The sequence below is a fragment of the Varanus komodoensis genome, unplaced genomic scaffold (genome assembly GCF_004798865.1).
Source record: "Varanus komodoensis strain SLA01 unplaced genomic scaffold, ASM479886v1 scaffold4, whole genome shotgun sequence".
Classification (NCBI taxonomy): domain Eukaryota; kingdom Metazoa; phylum Chordata; class Lepidosauria; order Squamata; family Varanidae; genus Varanus; species Varanus komodoensis.
Genome location: NW_025335941.1, coordinates 60,919,875 through 60,940,762, shown reverse-complemented (window position 1 = coordinate 60,940,762; position 20,888 = coordinate 60,919,875). Strand labels below are relative to the sequence as shown.

At 47.0% G+C, this 20,888-nt stretch overlaps 1 protein-coding gene across 7 annotated transcripts in view; it reads right to left on the bottom strand.

The window, feature by feature from the left end:
• DLG2 (discs large MAGUK scaffold protein 2) overlaps positions 1–20,888 on the bottom strand; it is a 959,957-nt gene that overhangs the window by 5,816 nt on the left and 933,253 nt on the right. For 6 of the 7 annotated variants that reach the window (XM_044442340.1, XM_044442334.1, XM_044442336.1 and 3 more), the window contains 6 exons: positions 18,521–18,562; positions 10,496–10,546; positions 8,328–8,429; positions 6,626–6,798; positions 4,513–4,622; positions 944–1,035 (listed from right to left, as the gene is read on the bottom strand). In XM_044442340.1, coding sequence (XP_044298275.1) covers positions 944–1,035; positions 4,513–4,622; positions 6,626–6,798; positions 8,328–8,429; positions 10,496–10,546; positions 18,521–18,562 — 570 coding nt within the window. The remainder of the gene's footprint in view (positions 1–943; positions 1,036–4,512; positions 4,623–6,625; positions 6,799–8,327; positions 8,430–10,495; positions 10,547–18,520; positions 18,563–20,888) is intronic. The other variant, XM_044442335.1, reaches the window with a different exon arrangement.

Below are 20,888 nucleotides of genomic sequence, written 5' to 3'. Positions count from 1 at the left end.
AAAGACTTTTTTCTGGAGAAAGCAAACTGGAGATTTTTTTAAAAAGTTCTTGCGGAAGATTCTAACTACAAGGGAGAGATGAGTTGTGAGAAATCAAAATGACTCTCAGGAACTGAAATAAAGATGGCACAGGAAGAAAGCACTTTGCTTCCAGGTTCCATTTAAAACAAGAACTAACACACATAGCATAAATAAAATAAAATGATATAAAAGTGAGGAGAGGCAGGGAGCCCGGTGGATACAAAAGATGTGGCCACACTAAGGCCCCATATCAAGGTATTTATTGTTTATTGTATTTTTATCCCACTTTTCCCCATTCTGGACCCCAAGGTGGCTACACATGGTTCCCAGGGGGTCTCCCTTCCAAGCTCAGGCCAGCCCTAAATCTGCTTAGCTTCCACTTGGTGGACGCTTTATGTGTCTTCAGACCATGCTCATAATAGGCGGAAAGGTGTACTGCATCTCACTGGTTTAGCCAAAAGAGGCAACTGGCTGGCCTGATGATACTTCCTTTGGTCCTGTACTTAAAGCAAGCGAAGTTTTTTAAATCCATATTTGTTCTTCTCCACCTTACTCCTTGTTTGGCCTTATATCACAGCAGCTGCCTCTTGAACTTTGGACTTAACGGTGGCTGCCTTTGGATTTCCTCTCCTGCTTGTCTTGGTCTGTGCTTCCCTGTCTCTGGAAAATTGACCCTTGTCAACCGTGGACTAGAGATGAGAAGACTGAGAGCAACTCCAGAAGATCTGGCGGCGTTTCCAGCCCTGCGTGGAGATGCTGGGAATTCGAGACCTTCCACATGGGAAGTCCATTCTATGATCAGATTGGCTCTCATCCTCATTGCCTGGTGGGATATGCTTTTGTTCATCCCCCCCTGCAAAACAGATGACCTTTCCCACCATGCATCACGAAGACAGCTAAACCCTTCCCAAATGCTGCATACCTGTAAAATATTCTCCAAATTCTTGTTCTAATTTCATTGCTCGATCATATGTTTTTTTGGCTTGCTCCTCTGTGAAGCGTTTATTCATTTCCCTAGAAAAATAGTTTGGGGAAAAAAAGAAACAAGTAAGAATGAAACCTCAGTTGGCTTTTCATTAGCCTTTAGTGGCAGCAAAACTCAGATGCAATAAATTGCTATGTTTAGAGGCCCTAATTTAGTCAGGAAACTGTAGCTTCATTTAGAAAATATTGGGCAAAAGAGAACCACAATGAGTCAGGCCTTTTCAGTAGGAACAGTTGTTAGTGGTCACAGAAAGTCATTCTGCACATGCTCTGGGGAACTCTCTTATAAAACCTGAGCACTAAAATATATTCAAATTAAAAATTTTTCATGATACAAATTAGGGACGGATCTCTCCCCTTCTTTACAAGTAAAAATGGGGGAGATCTTTTTTGAGTCTACACCACCAGGGCTTAATTTGTTCTATTAATATTATTATTTTAATTTCTATACTGTCCCACAGTTGAAACTCATTGGGCAGTGTGGAGATGAAATAAATAGGTCGGGGTGCTTTTAGGTTAGGGGCTCCAGATGGGCCAGATGCCCAAGCCCAAAGGCCTCCCCACAACTCCTGGGATGTCATGAATTATGTTTAGAACCTGGTGCTGCTTCAGTACTCACACTTTTCTTGATGTTGCATGCGGTTTTCAAAAAATGTGCACAAAAATGAACACAGGGAAAAGTATACATAAAATGCATACATTTATGAATGTCACTTAGAAGAGTATGTTCTAGGACAGGAGGCTGTTTGCAAAGGAAGAGCGTATATTAGAATTAACTGCAAAGAAGCCTCTATCAGGAGAGGTGTATGTAAAAATATGTGCAGACTTTTTAAAAAGCAAGAAACAGGGTGAAAAAATATTAAGGTTGGAGAAATGAGAAAAAGTGAAACTAAAATGGGCAGATTTGTCCCTTCCTCTGGAGGATGTGGCTTGTCTTCCTGGCACTGGTTAGTTTTAGAAAATCAACCGTGGAGTATGGGCAAGTGAGGCAGACGTACAAAACCCCAACCAAAGCTCTGGATTAAATCACAGAAGCGTGCCAAAATGGACAGTACAGTGTAAGCCACATGTGACGCATGGAGAAAATTATGTGCACGACGATGCATGACGAATGTGCTGAGAAGTAGATGCCAGCACGCATTTGCTTCGGCTGACCTGGCTCTTGGAAAGGAGAATCTGGCTGCTGGGGGAACTGTGCATGTATGAAATGGGTTTTCATGCTACAGAAGTTTGCAAAACAAGGAGAAACATCTACGGCCGACCCAAACATTTCTTACAGGGCTTCTGTGGAATTTCTCTGCAAAGTTCTGCACACAAGACAGACCAGAGGACTACTGTGCTGCCCCACAACAGGGAGAATCATGTGGTACAGCCCTTGCTGGGCTATACTGCCTCTGCTGGTGGAGGTAGCAGAGGCCGGTGGGGACTGAGTGTCTGAATGCTTATATGAAAAACACCCTGGATGTGGACGGAAAACGAGCATGCCAGACACAAGGATAGAACCTTTTCCTAGACAGGCTAGATTTCTAAACTCAGGCTGTTTTTGCTTGTCTTTCTTCCATCTGTGAATACATTTCCACACAGAATTGTTGCGCGTTCAGGATGAAGCGGTACAAGTGAGTTAGGGATGCAGTGTGCAGTTGTACTCTTTGGTAGCACAATGATGAGGCCGCATTAGCACAGAGCACTGACATGTGTGATTATTTTCTCTGGCCGACATGGACACTCCTGCGTTCCTTCCGGGATCAGAAGCACAGATCAGGCGGCAGTGTGAGCACATGTGGCCTGGCTGTTAGCAGGACTGCACATTCACGTGGCTTTTTGCACAGAGCCCACGCACATGTTGTGAAAGAGCTCCAAGGAAGGCAGGATGAGGCCCGGCGAGTGTGACCCATTGCTTGCTTCCCGCGATGGCCACCCACGATGTGCTGCTTCGAGAGGATGGAGCCGCACCTGAAGGTTGGCCCGGCTCCTCCTCTAAGCTTGCCACCTGTGGCTCCCAACACGCCAGGTAAGTGGATGGAAGTCTCTGTGCCACGGCCTGGCCACTATTTCACCTGGACAGAGTAAGGGCTTCCGTGCTCGTCCTGAAGCACTGCCACGCAAGGCAAGATTGCAGCCCTGAAGTGTTGGCCTTGCTCAGCAGTGGGGAAAGGGACCTATGGAGCCGTAGTCTCATGGTTTGGCCAGTGACCAGGGGAGGCCAGTGAGTTCTCTTTCAGTGGGGTTTCTTATCCATGGCAGCTTTTATTCTGAGCTCTGTGGGAGCAATTTGTGGTGCTCTGTGGTAGTGACTGCATATTGGGGCTGGAATTAAGCACCATGGATAGGTGCAGGGGAGAAGAAGCCCCAAGGGTGTGGGAGTCCCCAGCTGCCCCTGAGATCCAGCCTGTGCAGCCGTGCAAATGTGCACCCGTCCATATTCATGCGTATGCAGACAGACTGGGACATCATGCTCAAGGCTGGCATGCAGTCAGCTGGCTGACACTCGGTTTTCAAGCTGCGTTTGGGGAAGGGCTGATCTGGAAGGAGTCTGAGCTTTAGTGGGGTTAATCCTTTTCCATTATGCCAGCATCTCCGTGAAAATCCCTGACCCCAAACTACTATTCATCCAGGAAGGGAAACCTTCCTGGATACCAGTGGTAATTTCCCTCTTGAGCCAAGCAGCAGGACTGGGGGCTGACTGTGAACCACAGGCCTGGTCCTGATTTCCTCCTCCCAGCTTCCCCACCCAAAACACACATGAAATACATAATTTCCAGAGAGCTTGCTATGCAAGTCTGTTGCAGCCAAAAAATAATCAACTGATCAATGAAACAAAGAGACAAAAGACTTCTGGCACCCTAAAGATTAACACACCTTGTCTTTGGCACGCTAGTTTTCTCATGCAGGGTGCTTTTCACAGAAGCATTCGATGCACATGTAAGCTGGCCTTGTCTAGCTTATCAGATGCACTAGATCTTGGGTTCCCCAAGCCGTCATGCACCAGGTTCCTCGCCCCTCCTGATTTTTAAGCCTCTTGCAAAAAGTTGCATTTCTTCTATCCTCCCTGGCTTGCCTTCTGGGAAATGGATACTTTTTTACCGGTCCCCTCCATCACACACGAGTGCCCACAAAACTTTCTCAAAATGCCAAAGGTGCCATTGGTCCCACAAAGTTGGGGACCCCAGAATCAAATCCATAGATGTGTATCGCATGATTCAACCTTCGCAGGTGGAGCAAGGACTCCTGCATTTCTCCAGCTGGGAAATGTAACATGGGGAGGGGCCATCTGCCCTGCTGCCATTGCATGGTGGGCATGTTATGAGTGCAGCCAGCTGGAGACAGGGGTCAGACTAGATGGCCCCAGGAGGGCCCTTCTGACGCACTCTGTTTCTGTGTTTCTATAATTACAGATGCCCAAAGGCAAGGAAGTGTGAACCCAGCGTTATGAAGATACCAGCATCTTGCAACTGAGAGAATTGTATTCTGAGAAGCTTAGAAGGTGTTCCAGGAGACAATACTCACATCAACGGCTCCCACGATTTAGGCTTAATGAAGATAGCAATGGGGTAAAGCTGGGCCGCTTGTAGTCGTTTTATGGCATTTCCCGATACGTCGAGTATACAGTGCTTGCCCTGTTGGAAACAGATCAAGAGGGCTTGATTCCTAGGGTGTTTACTGCATCAAAAAGAGAGAGCTACGTCTTCCAGGACGGGGCGGCCTAGAGAACAATAATCGGTGGCAAAAGACCAGGAAGGCACAATTTCCCTGGAAGTTACTCTCTGTGTGGGCCACTGAACTGAGCCAGTGTGATGTCTCCATGTTCGCACAGCTCACATTCCTTTGCTTGTGGGGCTTCATCAGGAGAACCTCTTGCCCTTGGTCTCGGGACTATGCCCAGATCTGGTCTAACTTAGTCTTCGGACTAGGCTCCACTTCCTCATGCCTCTCGCAATCTTCCATAGCCTCTTGCTACAGGCATGGCAGTGCAAGGGAACTAACTGGAGATGCAGAGGACTCAGCACTGATTAGGGATAGAGGAGGCCATTTTATGCTTCCTTTCCCCCTGATTGCTAGCCATTTGCAGGTTTTGCACCCCCTGCATATTCTAAGAGCTGGAAATGCCTCCTGGTTACTGACAGCAGTGGCTTTATGTTGAAATACACAGATTCGGGCCTTTCTACTGTTGATAGCATTCACCCTGTCCTTCTGATCTCAGCCCGGCTCCTGGACTGAAGGAAGTCTCACAACAACCTGGCAGTCTCTCCTCGGGGTCTGAGACAGCACCCTTCCCAGCCCTACCAGGCGATGCTGGGACAGGACTGGCTGGAGCATGCAGGGACTTGTAGACTTTATGTATAAACTTGCATAGGATTGCACCCTTAATAAGTATATGTTGCTTTGGAACAGGATCCAGCTTTTCGATGACTAAGAGAATAGAACCAGGATAGATACATGGATAAAATGGACAGTAATCAGGCTGAAAGGGGGGCTTTATTTCTGGGGGGATCTTACTGTCTGTCTGCAGGAAATGCTGATGCAGGAATGGAACATATTGTGCATTTTCCTGGCACGGATACTGAGAAGAAGCAGGCAGACCTGGCCTTTGGGCCGTGCACCCCTTCAGCCTGCAGGTGTGTCTGGGTGTGTGCCCGTGAGGAGCACCGGGGGGATTTATTTATTTATTAGAATACTTCTGTACTCGTTACTATATTGAAATCCTTCAGTGGCTCACAATGAATGCAACATGACCATGCGAAAGCAAGCTAAAATAATACATACTGCAAAACATTAAAACATTGCAGTACCATGAACAATAAAGGAGGGGAGTAGCGGAGAAGCCCGGGGAAGATTGTGTGGGAAAATGTGTTTTCAGCAGGGCTTTTTGACTCTCAAAATCAGACCCAAGGTCCATCCAGTCCAGCACTCCGTTCGCAGGTGGTGAAGCAGCTGCCCACAGGGTCCCTCCAGCAGGATGGGTGCAAGACCTTCTCCTGCCCAAGCTTCTCAGCAACTGCTGTGTGCAGGCAGGCCACCTCTGGGGAAGGAGCAAGCATGTAGCCAACAAGGCTATCTGTCCATCCGTCCATCCATCCGTCCGTCCATCCATCCATCCATCATCTCAAACATTTATATCCCATCCTTCCAACAAGCGCTCAGGGCATCATGGAAGGACCTCAGGTTCTAGTGTTAAGGCACAGTGTTCTTTCTCCACATCATGCATTGTTTCTAAACACCTCTATCACGTTCCCCCTCTCTTACTGGCCTTTTTATCCCAGCTAAACTGTTGCAGCTCCTCCACATAGGTAGGCAAATGCTTCAAAGGCTTGCTTACATGTTGCTACCTGGAGACATTTCCCTGGATGCAGATCAACCAATTAAGTCTCTCAGGGGTCAGCTGGGTATACAGAGGGGAACATGAACACTTCCCCTTGTTAAAAAAATCCCTTGCACATGGAATGTAATTGCAGCAAAGGTCTTGGGCCAACCCTCACCCAGATAAGCTTCAGCACGGGTTTTCTGAAAAGAACCACCCTGGTTCTGCTAAAATCCTCAAAACCATCATCACCTGAAGTGCAGTTTAATATGCTGCAATGCAGCGTTAACACAACTGCATTATATCCTCTGTCGCACTTACCCTTTCTGCCACAAATCTCACGGATTGCACGCTGGTTCCATAGAGATTATCATTGTACTGTCCGGCCTCTATGAATTTGTGCTCTTGGATGTCCTTTTCCATTTGTTCTCTCGAGATGACAAAATGGTAATCTCTCCCATCCACTTCATAATCACGCTTTGGCCGAGTTGTATCTTTGGGGAACAACGAAGGAGGGAAACAGAATCAGCTGGTGCTCATTCTCATGTTGCACTGATTCATCACAGAAAGGAGGTATTTGCAAGCGTTGAGGGGCCACTGGGTCCTGGGTGAAATGGCGAACCCAAGGACCAAATGATCAACCCCCCTGGCTTTGCTTCTGGACAGACAACGGAAACGGTGTGATTCTGTAGCAAGGGAAATGGACACAGCACATGTGCAGAGGCACTGTTTCTGCTGGGTGGTTTCAGCCTTGGTGGAGCAGTAAGCTCCACTTTGCACCAAAGGTCCTCTGGGAAGCACCCTGTACCTTCATCAGTAGCAGAATATCAAGATTTTGGGCAGTGACTAAAACTTCCATGGGCAGCCACTGAACCTGGGAGTTTCACATTCCCAGGTCTATATTCAATATGCAGCACAAGCTCCAGAGCTGAGCCACTGAGTATAGCCTGAAGTGCTTGATCCTGCCTAATCTTGGAAGCTAAGCAGACACAGTCCTGGTTAGAATCTGGAAGGGAGACCTGAGTCCTGCACTGAGCAGGGCCTTCTGGGCCTCTTCCAGCTGTGGATTCTATAACTGAAGAAGCAGGAGCATAGAAAACAGCCTAGGGCTGATAGGAGTTGTAGTCCAAGATCCCTGGAAGGCACCAGGTTGGGCACCTGGAAGGCATTTGTTCTGTCCTGCCCGACAACAGTTCTCCATGGAATCATAGAACAGTAGAGTTGAAACAGGCCATGAAGGCCATCAGGTCCAACCCCCTGCTGTTGCGGGACAGCACATTACACCATCCCACTCAGATGGCTGTCCAGTTTCTTTCTGAATGTCTCTAGTGTGGGAGAGCCCCCGACCTCTCCAGGCAGCTGGTTCCACTGTTGTATCACTCTGACAGTGAGGAAGCTTTTCCTGATGTCCAGCCTGAATCTGGGTTGTTGCAACTTGAACTGATTATTCCGCACAATAGTATCAGTGAGAAGAGATCTTAACCTTCCTCTTTGTGACAGCTTTTGAGCTACTTCTAGAGGGATATCATGTCCCCTCTCAGTCTTCTCTTCTCAAGGCTGAACTTGCCCAGTTTTCTCAGTCTCTCTTCATAGGGCAGTTTCCAAACCCTGGGTCATTTTTGTTGCCCTCTGCTGGACCCTTTCTAATTTACCTGCATCTTTCTTTAATCTTGGTGCCCAGAACTGGACACAGTATTCCAGGTGAGGTCTGACCAGTGAGGAGTATAGAGGAACTCCAGGGTTTCAGTCCTTCCTGGACTGAGGATCGATTTTGGGCACTTATTTATTTACTGAAAACTTTTATATACCATCTACTACTGAGGTCTCAGAACAGCCTAACTTCTGTGTTTATTGCAAATGCTCAGCTGCTGAGCTACTCCCGCTTCTTCCAAGCCTCGACTTCTGAGAGAGATGCTGGCATAAAAAAGTTCTGCAAATGTAGCAGCCAAGATGCAAATGCACACTGTAGCAGCTTTAAGCAAAGAAGAGTGAGCAAAGATGCCTCCAAAAATAGAATACTCACGTGGTACACAGGAGCCAAATTTGTCAGGAAATTCAGATATCAAATCATCATTGATCCGATCTTTCATTGGACCGAGGATAATAACTGGTCTGGTGTAATTTACTGAAATGCCAAAAGAAATGATGAAGATGACGAAGGGGTTGACTTTTAGCTCAGCGAGATGACCTAGGTCAACACCTAAAATTTCACTTTCAGCAGCACTGCATGAATTGCACGGATTTGTGGATTTTACAAGTGGGTGGCTAGCTGAAGGGCCAGTGCTGGGGAAGACACTTCCCAAGGGCCCACACACCAGCTCAGGTCCACCATCAGGAGCTCCCTGGAGTTCCCCTTCCACTTCATTGCCACCTGATTATTCACCTCCTTCTGGCTGTGTTCCAGAGCAGAGTGGAGGTGGGGAAGGGTATATGCCTTGCCCACTTCCTCACTGACTCTCTGCCATCAAGCAAGCAAGTGGTACCAATGATGAAGAGGAGCAGCACAAAAAGTTCTGGTGATGGAGGTTATTTCTCCAAGGGTCCCTGAAAACCTAGAGAGCTGGATGGGTCCATTCCACTGAAAACAAAACTGGGCTGAGAACAAGAGAATCAGGTCCTTGAGGATTATCGCCAAGGCTACCCACCAGGAAATTTAACATGGCACAGTGCAGCTGGGATTGACCCACATGATGTCTCTTCTGAATGCCCCCCGAGATTCCTCCACGCTTTCCTTCCTGCATTCAATCAGGCCCAGCCTGAGAGCCAGTAGATGTGCTGGGCACCACCAGCTCAGATGACTAGTAAGAGGGGGTGGTCATTATCCTCATGGGAGTTCCAAGGACATGATCTTGCTGGCTGTTACTGGGAGGAGGAGGCTGAAGCAGCTCCAGCAAGAGAGTCCTTTGGTAGGTAGATTGAGGCACCAAGTTTTGACAGAAAAACGGCTTGCGACTCCCAGCCCGCTCCAGCCAGAAGATGCGGGCCTTTTACCTGTCTAAACTTGCACAGGATTGCGGTTGGTATGTTCTTTCAAATGCCCTTTTGCTGACTGCTGTGTGCTCTTGTCAACAGAGAGACTCGGCTGCATTCATTCTGGCAAAACCTATCCTAAGGAAGCGCATGCCCGAGGCTTGGCCTGCTCGTGCGAAAGAATGAACACAGAACCCGGTGCTGGAAAAAATGGACCACTTCGGACTTGCAGGGGCACCAGATTTTTCAGAATAATCCCCGATTCATGTACCAGCAAGTAGGAAACATGCATGGTAGTGAGAGGGCCAGTTTGGAAGTTTTCATTGAAACTTGCATCTCCTACACGCAGTCTGGAATGGTCCGTTCCAATCTACCCTGTCAAGATTTCATCCCAAGATTTCAAGATGGACCAGATCATGGGCTGGGTCTACACCTTCAACACAATTAGGTGGCAGAAGCCTAAAGTAGAAACAGAGCGGGCTGTATGTGTGCAGAGTACAGCTGGGGCCCCACAAATTTTATTTATAATTAATTAAAAGCTTTTCTATCCCATCTCCTACAAACGTCTTGGGACGGCTTACAATAAATGAGTAGAATGAAACAAACCTTCCAGCATCTGACCATCAATATACTAAACCCCCAGTTAAAATCAATTGAACATTCAAATAGCAGGAAAATAATAAGGTTTAATTTTTAATGCTCTTTGCAAGCAGAAAACAGACACAGTGGACTGAAGGTGAGTTAGAACCTCTCACCCTGCTATGAAGCTTTAATGTGAGTCTTGGCAGCTACCTTTTATCTGGGGGACCATGTACAAATGGCATGCAGTCCACTCTAACCCCCTCATTCAATAATAATAATAATAATAATAATAATAATAATAATAATAATAATAATAATTTTATATACTTTCCAATAGTTGACCTATATGGGAGTTTTCAGACAGTTCAAAAAACAGCACAGTAAAATACAAAAAAAATGCCATAACTGTTCTCAAAACCCCAAACCATTTAAAACAACAAGCAAAGCACAAACGAAGAACAGAATGAATGAGCCCAGCCAGCCTTCCCCAACCTGGTGCCCATGAGCTGTGTCGGCCTGCAGCTCCCGGCCTTTCTGGCCACTGGCCATGCCAGCTGGGAAAGCAGCAGGCTGGAGAGGGCTGGCCTTGGGTCCCTTCTGGCTCATCCAACCTTATTTAGCACTAAGGTGGCTGCTTACTTTCTTGCCTCGTTACAGGTTCGTAGGAGAGAATGCAGTCCTCTTGTCCCCCTGATAAAAGAAGCAGAGAAGAAAAATCAGTGCTGATAAGCAGAACACCCCCAGAGAACTCCCAAGGTCCTCAGTTTTGGTGGGTGTGCAAACAAACCCAGCTCATTCCTAGACACACTCAGAATTCCTACGTTTAAGTTGCCCAGTTATCCCCACTCATAATTCATGAGCTGTCCATTGAATTTACCTTGTTCATCGCTAGCAGCAGGGACAATGAGGAGAAAACAAATGCTCACGGCTTGCCTAGCAGCACCGCTTCAGCAGTGTACCTCCTCAATGCCAATTTTAAAAATGCTCAGCCGTGTCAAGGATCTCGTGCATCTTTGCACCATGATGTGCTTTGCATTGTACCCTCTTTTGCTTGGTGCTTTGATCTGAAGATCAGCACTAGACACGAATGGGAAGGAGGCAATGGGCCGAGACCTGGATCTCTGCTGAACAGCCCCAAAGCAGCGAGGAGGGTATGACCTGAAGGGGGCAGTTCTGCAGCGGGGCAGGGCTGGGGTTCTAGCACAGGAGCTCCATGCAAGCAACTGAAGTTCCTGCAGGTTCAGAGTGATTCTGGATTTGAACTGTGCCTCACTGAAGTCCCGTTTTGTATCCATGTGGAGATGGTTCTGATCAGGGCTTTTTTTGGCATAGAATGCACCGGAACGGTGTTCCGGCACCCTTTTTTGACGGGTTTTTCCAAGTGATTGTGAATCGCCCTGTCGGGCATAGCAGGTCAGCGGCAAAAATCATTAACCTAGTGCCTGTGGGCGGCTTGTGTGTCAGCGCTGATTGTGAGGGTGCTGCTCGGCTTGGGACGCTGCTCGGCTTGGGATCGGTCGTGTGGTCGCGCGCTGAGTGCTTACTGCCGGGGAGACCATTATGTTTGTGTGTGTGTGGAGTGACTGGCTACATGCAAAAGGTAAATAAGTTCTTTATTTCAAAAAAAGTTGGTGAATTGAAAATCTTTTTTAGTGTAAACGTGTGACCCCAAGAGGGTCACACGTTCTGGCACTTTTTTTTTTTTTTACAAAAAAAGCACTGATGCTGAAAACTGGTGTTGCTCAGAGGCCATGGAGACATTGGTAGGGTCACTGGTCAGGGAGATTCAGGACAGAACGGAGGAAGCTGCTTGGACTGTTGCGATGCTTTCCACATTGGGCTACCTTGGAAGATGGTCCTGAGGCGTCAATTGGTCCAGAAGAGGGCAGTGAGGACTGGCAGGTACGAACATATAATGCCAATCGTCTGCCAACTTCATTGGTTATCAGTTGAAATCTGGCCCAATTCAAAATGTTGACAGCTTGGGGCCAGTCTATCTAAAGAAGCACCTTTTCCCATACATGCCTACCCAGAACCTAAGATATACGTCCACGGTCCTTCTCAGGGAATCCCCTTTCAAGGAAACAAGGAGGCTGTCTATGAGGAGAAGGGCCTTTTCAGTAGCGGCACCCTGACTTTGGAACCAGCTCCTCAAAGAGGTTTGCCTGACACCTTCTTTATATTCACCCAACATTTTAATTGCTAAGATAATATTAAAAGTGTTTATGACTTTAACTACCTCCTTTGCTATTGTGCCTTTTAATTTTATTCTGCTGCTAAGAATGGTGGCTTTGTGTGGTTTTACTGCAGGTTTTTCTGTGTTGGGTCTTTATTGATGTACTATATTTGTTCATTTTATTATGCTTTTATTGCATATTGTTGTTCTTATATATGATATTCTGTAATGGGTGGGATAGGAATCAAGCATGCGGGTTGTGGGAGGCAGCTGGTAGGCCAGTGGTTCAGCATGGTGTTTCTTATGTTCTTAGCACCTTAAACTTGGGTTCAATATGTGGCCCTAAACTAAAGCACTATTCTGGTATCTATGACATGGGGATAGCTGTCAGCATTAGGCATATTCCCTGGCAACACACACCAACCACAGAATTTGCCTACTTTTTAGAACATTCCAACTTTTGTTTTGTTTTAAGCAGGTTTCTAGATCTCATGATTGCAAAGATGTGTTTGATGTGTAGAACATACTTGGTGGAACCAGATGCTTTGCTGCATGAAATTTTCAGTGATGAGACAGGAGAGATCAATTTTCTCACCCCACAGTGCACAGAAATCATTCAGTTATGCAAATGAATATAAACTATGCAATAAATTATGTTAAATACACAGAACACTGCAAATATGTTTAGTTTATATGGGCAGATGACTTCAGCTTTCATTGGTTCAAAGTTTGGATTTTGTTGAGTGCAAACATTACACTACCTAGCATTGAGTAGCAAAACAACTTTGGCCAGGATGCTGTTATGGAGATTAAAATATAAATAAAATTAAACTAAACTGGGGAAACTGCGGAGTGGGTAAAATAGTCCTCAGACTTCCAGAGGTTGTCCATGCTGGTTTTAAAACAAGGCAAATCAGCACTTATTTCCAGGCACAATGCCAAATTTCAGCAGCAATTTTTTGGACCACAGTTCTTTTTGCAATTGTGCCACCAAAGTTTGGTGGCAAATTCAGTGGTGGCTTCAAAACCAGGCCAAAACCATGCAGCCCCTAAGTCATGGTTTTCTGACCCTTGATGGATAGGGGCCATTTGAAATGTGTTACTGAGATGTTCTGAATTATCAGCAGCAGCCAAATTCAAATGAAATTTAAACGAATGTAAACAATTATGGAGACTCAGTACTGAATCAACTTACATTTGTAAGGAAATTTGCAGGTGGGGAAATTCTCAGAATCATCAGGAACATCAGAATTCGGAAACGTGCACACAGAAAAGGTGCATTTTCAGCAATATGGCCGTTTGATGCGGGTTGTTTGTTTTTATTTAAAGAGGCATGTCCCTTCCATACACATGCACAAGAAAAAAAATAAACTCCCGCTTCATTGCTGTCTATTTAGAACAATTGGACAATTATGTCCAATTGAGCAATTAGGCGAAACAGATGCGGGAACGAATGAGCAATTGATGTTAATTGCTTTATAAATTTAACTGAATGCCATTTACTCGAGGAAGTGTGTGAGTGTATAAGTGTAATGGCCCAATATTGCTACTTACAGTCCAGTGACACTGATAATCTAGGCCAGTGGTGGCGAACCTGTGGCACGTGAGCCCCAGTGGGCACGCAGAGCCCCGTCTGTTGGCACGCGAGCCAAGTTGCCCCAGCATCGCCCCAGCAGCCGAACATCAGTGCACATAGGGGCCATGCGCATGCTCGGAAAGAGTGACGGCGCCAGGCGACGAGGTCACTCATTAGCCGCGCCGCGCCGCGAGAGGCAGCATCGAACAGGTGGCCAGAGGCAGGCACAGCCGCCGCAGGGGGTGCGCCAGGCAGGGAGCGGGCGAGCAGCGGGCGGGGGTGCCGAGCGCTGGGGGTGGCGCCCTCCTCCTGCCTCCTCCTCCTCCTCCTGCTGCTGGACCTGCCAACCGTGCGCCCGCCTGCCTGTGCTCCTGCTCGTGGGCCAGGCTCCCTCATCAGTGGCCACGGGGCAGGGGGAAGCTGGGCGAAGGGAGAGAGCGATGGGGTCGAGGTGGCGGAGCAGTGGCAGAGCTAGAGTGAGGAGGAGGAGAGAGGGCGCCCGGGATCCATCGATATGCCGCTTCCCGGGGAGGGAGGCCAAAACGAGGAAAAGTGGAGGCTGGAACTGCTGCGAAGCGAGAGGGGTGGGCACGTGGCGGGGATCCCCTTTCCCACCCGATTCCATTTGCCAAGGCTTGGCAGCGCTGTGGGGCACCTCGAGGAAGATCCCAATGGAAGCCTGGAAGGGATCAGAGAGAGCCTCTCCTCACCTTTAGTTTAGGTCTCTCCCCCCCCCATTCCGCCCCTCCGGTAAACCTTCAAGCACTGCCAAATCTCCTGTGGCATTCCCGGTGGCTGGTTTGGGGGTGAGGAGGGAGGGAGGGAGGGAGGCAGGGAGGGAGGGTGCCCGGGCACAAGCAAGCCCCGTGTCCCCCGACCTGGGGGTGCTGAACGTGAACAGGACTCCCTCTCTCTGTTATTGTGTTTTTCTTTAAGACAATTATGTTAATGCATGAGTTGTTTTTTTTCGAAACGAAAACCTCAGTATTCAGGTTTTATTGCGGTGTTGGCACTTTGTGATAAATAAGTTCTGGGTTCTGGGTTGCAGTTTGGGCACTCGGTCTCTGAAAGGTTCACGTAACTGATCTAGACATTTGGGATGTGATATATCTATATTGGAATATTTTCTCTGACCAACTGAGTTTTCCAAATTAAAAACTTATGAGAGGAGCTGAGCCTGAGACCTTTTGAGTCCTCTGATGGAGGTGTGGTCTTAGCCAGGTGAGCTACATGGCCCAGGAGGCCCCTTCTGACTTGTTCTTTCTATGTTTCTGCACCCCTGGCCTTATCTGACCAAAATTGGTCCATAAATGGAGAAAACCCTTTGCCTTGGCCTGTGCCTCATCCCTGGCATCTTGAGAAATACCTCTGCTGGAAACCCTGGAGAGTCACTCCAGGACAATGTACACAGAGCTACACAGACCAATTCCTGATTTTGTCTGAGGAAGCTTCCCAAATCGTCCAACTCTATACCCATGGATTCTCCTACTAAAGCATCCCTGATACTGGAGCCCTGCAGATATGATGGAGTGCAACTTCGGAAACATTGCTGGGCATTGTGGGAGTTGTAGTCCAACACATCTGGGGAGTATCAGCTTGGGGAACACTGTTCTAAACTGACAGCTGTCCTCCATACCCTTTTTGGGTGCATGTGTTTTAACTTAGAAGGGTGAGTTAGCAGGTCTTTTGCTCAGCTAGGCCCCAGTCCTAGTGAAGGGGGAGAACTCCCCCTGCACATCGAAGGTGCCAGAGGTCTGAAGGACACAATCATATGCCCGAAAAGTAATACTGTGACTTACACTGAACACCACAAAAGGTGCATTACGCTGATATTATAGATAAAACGAGAATTTATTTTTCAGGCGTTAAGTTAAAAAAAAAGAAAATAAAACATGCTGGGGCTAGTAAGTTTAAAAATTATTGTGTTGGTGTTGGTGCAGAATTTAAAATAAGGGACTGCTCATCTTTCAGTTGTTTGGCTGGTCATAACTTGGGAGTTGTGAAAAGTGCACAGTGCAGCTGCCAATGGAAGATTTCGATTCTCATCTTAACAGGAAGAGGGAGCTTGTGTCCCCTGGAAGTTTTGGCCTACAACTCCCATCAGCCTAACCAGCATAGTCAGTGGGGAGAGAGGATGGGAAGTGTAAGCAGAAATACCTGATGGCTCAAACCACAGGTTTTAAACCTTCGTGATGTAGTACTTAACATGTTTTTTAAAAAAGAATCATAGGGAAGCCTCCATCGCCATAGCCCAGGAAAATAGAAGCGGCAGTGGATGGAGACAAGACACCTCCGGAGGGCACCAGATTAAACAGGCATGCTGAGCCACGGAGGAGGACTTTGCCATGGGCCTTCCAGAACCTGAAGGCAGCTCTCCATATAGAAAATGTGTGTGATTAATTTAGAGATGGAGCAGAGTTTTGCTTCAGTTAGTTTCTGACAAGGGTTTACGAGAAAGAAATCACAAGTATCTTCCTGTTCAGGTCAGGAAAAATTAAGATACAATTCAATCATTTAAGATTCCATTCCAGATTTTAAGGATTTACATTTGGGGATTTAAATTCTTGTTTAGAATAATTTAAATGTGGGTAAGGTGGAGACTTATGAATTACCCCCAGACAGAGGACAAAAGAGGGCCCGGATTTTCATAGATTTTGCTTATGCTGATATATATGCATAGATGCTAATTTTGAAAGGACTGCTGTAATTTAAATGGAAATACTATACATTGCTCCATAATGCAGAAGACTGTGAGCAGGTGCCTGTTGTCCAGGTGTTAGTTCTTAAGCAACTGTTCTTAGGTTCTTTATCCTTCAGCAAGACTCTTTAAACCCTGTCTTAAGCAGGACAGCTGTTCCAATAAAGGATACCTTCAAATCGAGGAAATGGCCATGCTACACTGGCACGGTCATCCATTCAGGCCCAAACCTGGCTTTAAAGTCTTTTGCATGCATCCATGTTTTAGCTGTTGAACTAGGTTTGCCGTGTCTTTTTTTCCTGCCTTGCTCCTCAACTTTAATCGCTATATCGTAGGCAGCTACAGCATTATCCTCTCCATGTTGAAAATAGCTCTACTTAAGGCACAATTTAATGTATGTTTAGGCAGGAAAAAGGGTCCTTCAGTGCTGCCGGCAGAAGCATTATTCTATCTAAACAAGCACGGCATTATGTCCTAGTTGAGTCTGGCTGGCACAAATAGCTGCAAATCTGTTTTTGTTTGATATAAGAATTCATCCAAATTCAAAAACTTCAATATGTTTGGAAGAGAAAGAACTTGAGATTCAAAAAGTTTGAATGCAGAAAAAAAAAGCCCAGAGAACCATAGCAATTGAATTTTTCTCAAGCTTCTAGCCACTACTTTCTGAGTAAACTTATGTCATTTCAAATGAGATAAATGAAACCTATCAAGAACATCTTGTTGAGCTGAAAGAAAGTAGTTTATTACCATTATGGCTATTAACAAAGGGTATCAAAAGCCTGTAGCCATGAGGAGCAAAACCCATGGTTACTTCAGCACAAGCAGTAACAAGTGTTTCTTCCATGCCTGGTGTGCACGCAGATCCCCTCATGCGCAGACACACACTCCACAAATGGCTTGAGAATGCTCTACAAACATTCGCTAACCTAATGCAGAAGCAAGTTTTCTCCATCAGTTTTGACAGAATTTTTAAAAGGATGTTAAGGATCTGTTCCAGTCCATGAATGCCTTGCTTCTAATTGATGGACCACCAATGATTACCATGATCTCAAAGGAGGTAATTTTGGAGGTTATCCAGAGGAGACAGGGGGCTCCAGTGACAGCAGGGCTCTAGCTCCACTAGTTCGGGCTAGTGTTCAGCACCGCGGACAGCTCCCTAGAAGTCAGCATTAAATCCAGTCTGGATGAATAGGCCTGGGGTGAGTTCCAATGGAGCAAAGCCAGGGAATCCAGGTTCCATTTGGATGCCAGGAAGTACTTCCTGACAGTTAGGATCCCGAGGGTGTGGAATGGGCTTCCACGGGAGGAGGTTGAGGCCCCATCGGTGCGGGTGTTCAAGGATAGGCTGGACTTGCACATGGTGGGCATGTCGTGAGTGGAGCTGGCTGGAGTCGGGGGTCAGACTAGATGGCCCGGGAGACCCCTTCTGACTCGCTCTGTTTCTATTTTTCTAATCCTCCCCACCAACACTGGAACAATCAGCCTCTACTGGTACCTGCCTACCCTGGCTGTGTCTCTGGCACCTCCAGTCCAATGGGCAGCTAGGAGGTGATGGGCCACGTCTCTTCCTGAGTACTGGCCAGCTGCTACCATTGTACTTGGGATACCTGAGCTAGCTGAATTTGGCTGTCTAGAAAGGGCAGTCACTTGTTAGTAGTGTAGTCATGGTAGATATTATTATCTACATCACTGCCATCATCTCAGAGAGGTGACTGTAGGTTTTTCAGCACTTCTCTCCTTTTGGTTCTAGACAAATCATGCCCCCTCCTCTAACTTGCTAAGGGAGCTGCCACTCTAACTGAAGTACTATATTGAGGACTAGCGAGATGGGAGGGCAGTTGTCATCATGTCCTGTTTGTAACCTGCTCAGAAGTTTATGCATGATCAGTCACTCATGGAAACCAACTGCTGGATTAAATTAAGCCCTTGGTTTGATCCAGCAGAGTACTTATTTTAATGACCCGCTTCCTTGAAAAAAAAGATGCTTGGAACCTGCTAAGTAGGAAATGCTTTTTCAAAGGAGGCCTAGCCTGTTTTACAACTATATTCTGCTTTAAGATTTGATTAGCATTTGTAGCCGGTTATACATCAAGCCATTTGCACCAATTGCTCTCTGTGTGTGCACATTTGAAAAGCAAAGAGAGGAAAAGGAAAGCAAAGTCATAACAGCCAAGCCAAAGTAAAAGAGACCCAAAGAAAAAAGCTGCAACTTACTGTTGCTACTTTCGCTGTCGCTGGCATGAGAAGAAACATGTTCTGCAAGAACAGGACAGCAAATTAAAGGACATAACCAAGCACCAGAATGTCAGGCAACCCCCCCTCCCCAATTCGTGCAAAAGGTAGAGCGCTGGACAGGAGGCAGGGAGGAAGGTCAGAAAGCAGTGCAGAATAGAATCCTGAGAATGCCAAATCATCGACAAAGGGCCGGAGCATTATCACTTGTGGATATCTTGAGCAGGATCTGTGCGCTAGGTGCGAATCATATTTCTACGAAAGTGGCATCTGAAGGAAATTTTCACGCATGGCCACATGGGAACCCTATTTCCTGCACCCAGGAATTGTTCATTCTGGGTTTTTGGGACCCACCATCTGCAGGCTATTGCTCATTATGCAGGAATTGCTAGGAGCAAAGGGGCTGCCATCTGCAAAACCTGCACCTCCTTTTTGTCTTTAGAAAAGCAGATTTTGGAAGGTGCATCTGAGTAGCAGTGATGAAGAGGAAGGAGCATGTCATTCTTTACCACCATTAACGGGGAGAAAGAATTTTACAGGGACTGTTTTGGAGCAGGCATCCTGCAGACAAGCTGAAACTCTTATCAGCCCCAGCAAATATGGCCTGCCAGGGGTTTCTCCCCTGCAGTCAGCACAAGAGGCCAAACCTTTACGGTAGGGACTGAGATGGTGTCGCATGGACAAAATGCTCAGAGGTTCTGAAAGGGCCCACTATTTGGCCAATGCTTTCTGAATGTCCAGGTGCTGGATAAAGCATTAATGTATCGATCTGGGAATCTTATGAAGCTTGCTGTCACAGGGTGACTGCGACTAGCTGAGATGGCTTTGCAAGGGAATTAATGAGGGGCGGGGGAGGAATCTGTCAGTCCTGACTAGTCCTGACATCCTATGACATGGTGGCTTTATGAGTCTCCATGTTGAGAGGCATCATGCCAGTAAATGTTGCAGGGAAACAGCAACAAGAAGAAGTCTAGGTAGTCTTTAAGCTATGACCATGGGCTTCCTGGAAGCATCTGGTGGGACTTTGTGGGATCCAGGAGGAGAAATGTGGTGGACCGTTGGTTTGGTCCAGCCAGATGCTTCTCACAAGTACACAGTAGACATGACCAGAGTCAAACTCAGACCAACCTAAATATGCATTGTAACATATCCACGTGTCCTTACCATCTCAGGGTAATGACTGAAAGACCTCGGTCTTGTAACCAATTAACTTTAATTGTGAATCATTCTTACAAATTGAATTCTAGACGTCTCCTTCCAGTGTCTGGGCTGGCAATTGGCATGCCAAATGAATTCATTCTGCTTTGTCGGTGAACGTGCAGATGGCTTTTTTTCCCTCAAAATGATATTTATTGTCACATTGACGAAAACAGTTTATCCTGTGAAAATATGCAAGTAGAGGGAAGCCAGTGGCTTGCCCTAGCCCTGAGGAATTTGGACACGGGCATTGGGTTTAAGTGGTAAACCACAAGCTGGCTATTGTCTGACGCGTTCTCTTCTGTGCCGTGTCTGGCTCAGCTGTATGGACAGGGATGGTGGCTCCTGGCTCAGCTAGGAGCAGGTGAAGCTGCCTTACACTGAACGGCTAGCCTGGGGCCTTCCAGTCACCAACATACCCGCAGACACCTGGATTGGCAGATGCAGTCTTCTAGCACCTTCTTTATTTGAGTTCACAAGAGTATTTTTTGTTTCACTTGGAAACAGAGACCTCTCCTCTGCCTTGTATTTCTTGGACAAGTTTTTCATTGCATTCTCAACAGTTGGCTTCCCAGTAAGTTGCTGCTTTCGGACTGACCACGTGTGTCATGGCAGCCAATGTGTGAGGATGTCTATGGCACTCTTTCAAAATGCCAGGGGGCCACCCACTGAAAGGGCCGGAGACCCTTGTGGTTGTTCGTCTTCTCATGCCCAGTCAAGTCAACGGCAGGTATGGGGAACCTTTGGCCCTCCAAATGTTGCATTACAACTCCCACCTTCTCTGACTTTTGAGCAGGATATGGGGTCCCCATCCCTGATCTAGGGACAGGTGTCTTCCCTAACCCTGCTAGTCAATGTCATTCTTTTCTTTTAGGTCAAGATGTTTGGGGCAGGAATGTGTGGCTTGGCTCCCTATCATGCTGTAATGGGAAGAGCAGGAATGGCCCCACGATGCTCTTCTGGGTGAGTTCCTCCTGCAGTGTTGGACTCACAGCAGTTGTCCTGGCCAGGCCTACCCTGCCATTGGCCCTGCTTTGTCCAATCCAGCAGGCGATGTCTTATGGATTCAGGGCAAAGTGTTGCAGCTGGACGGTCCATTCTTGGGTTGGGTTGGACTGTTGTTGTACAGTGGAACATGGGAGGCTTTGCATAA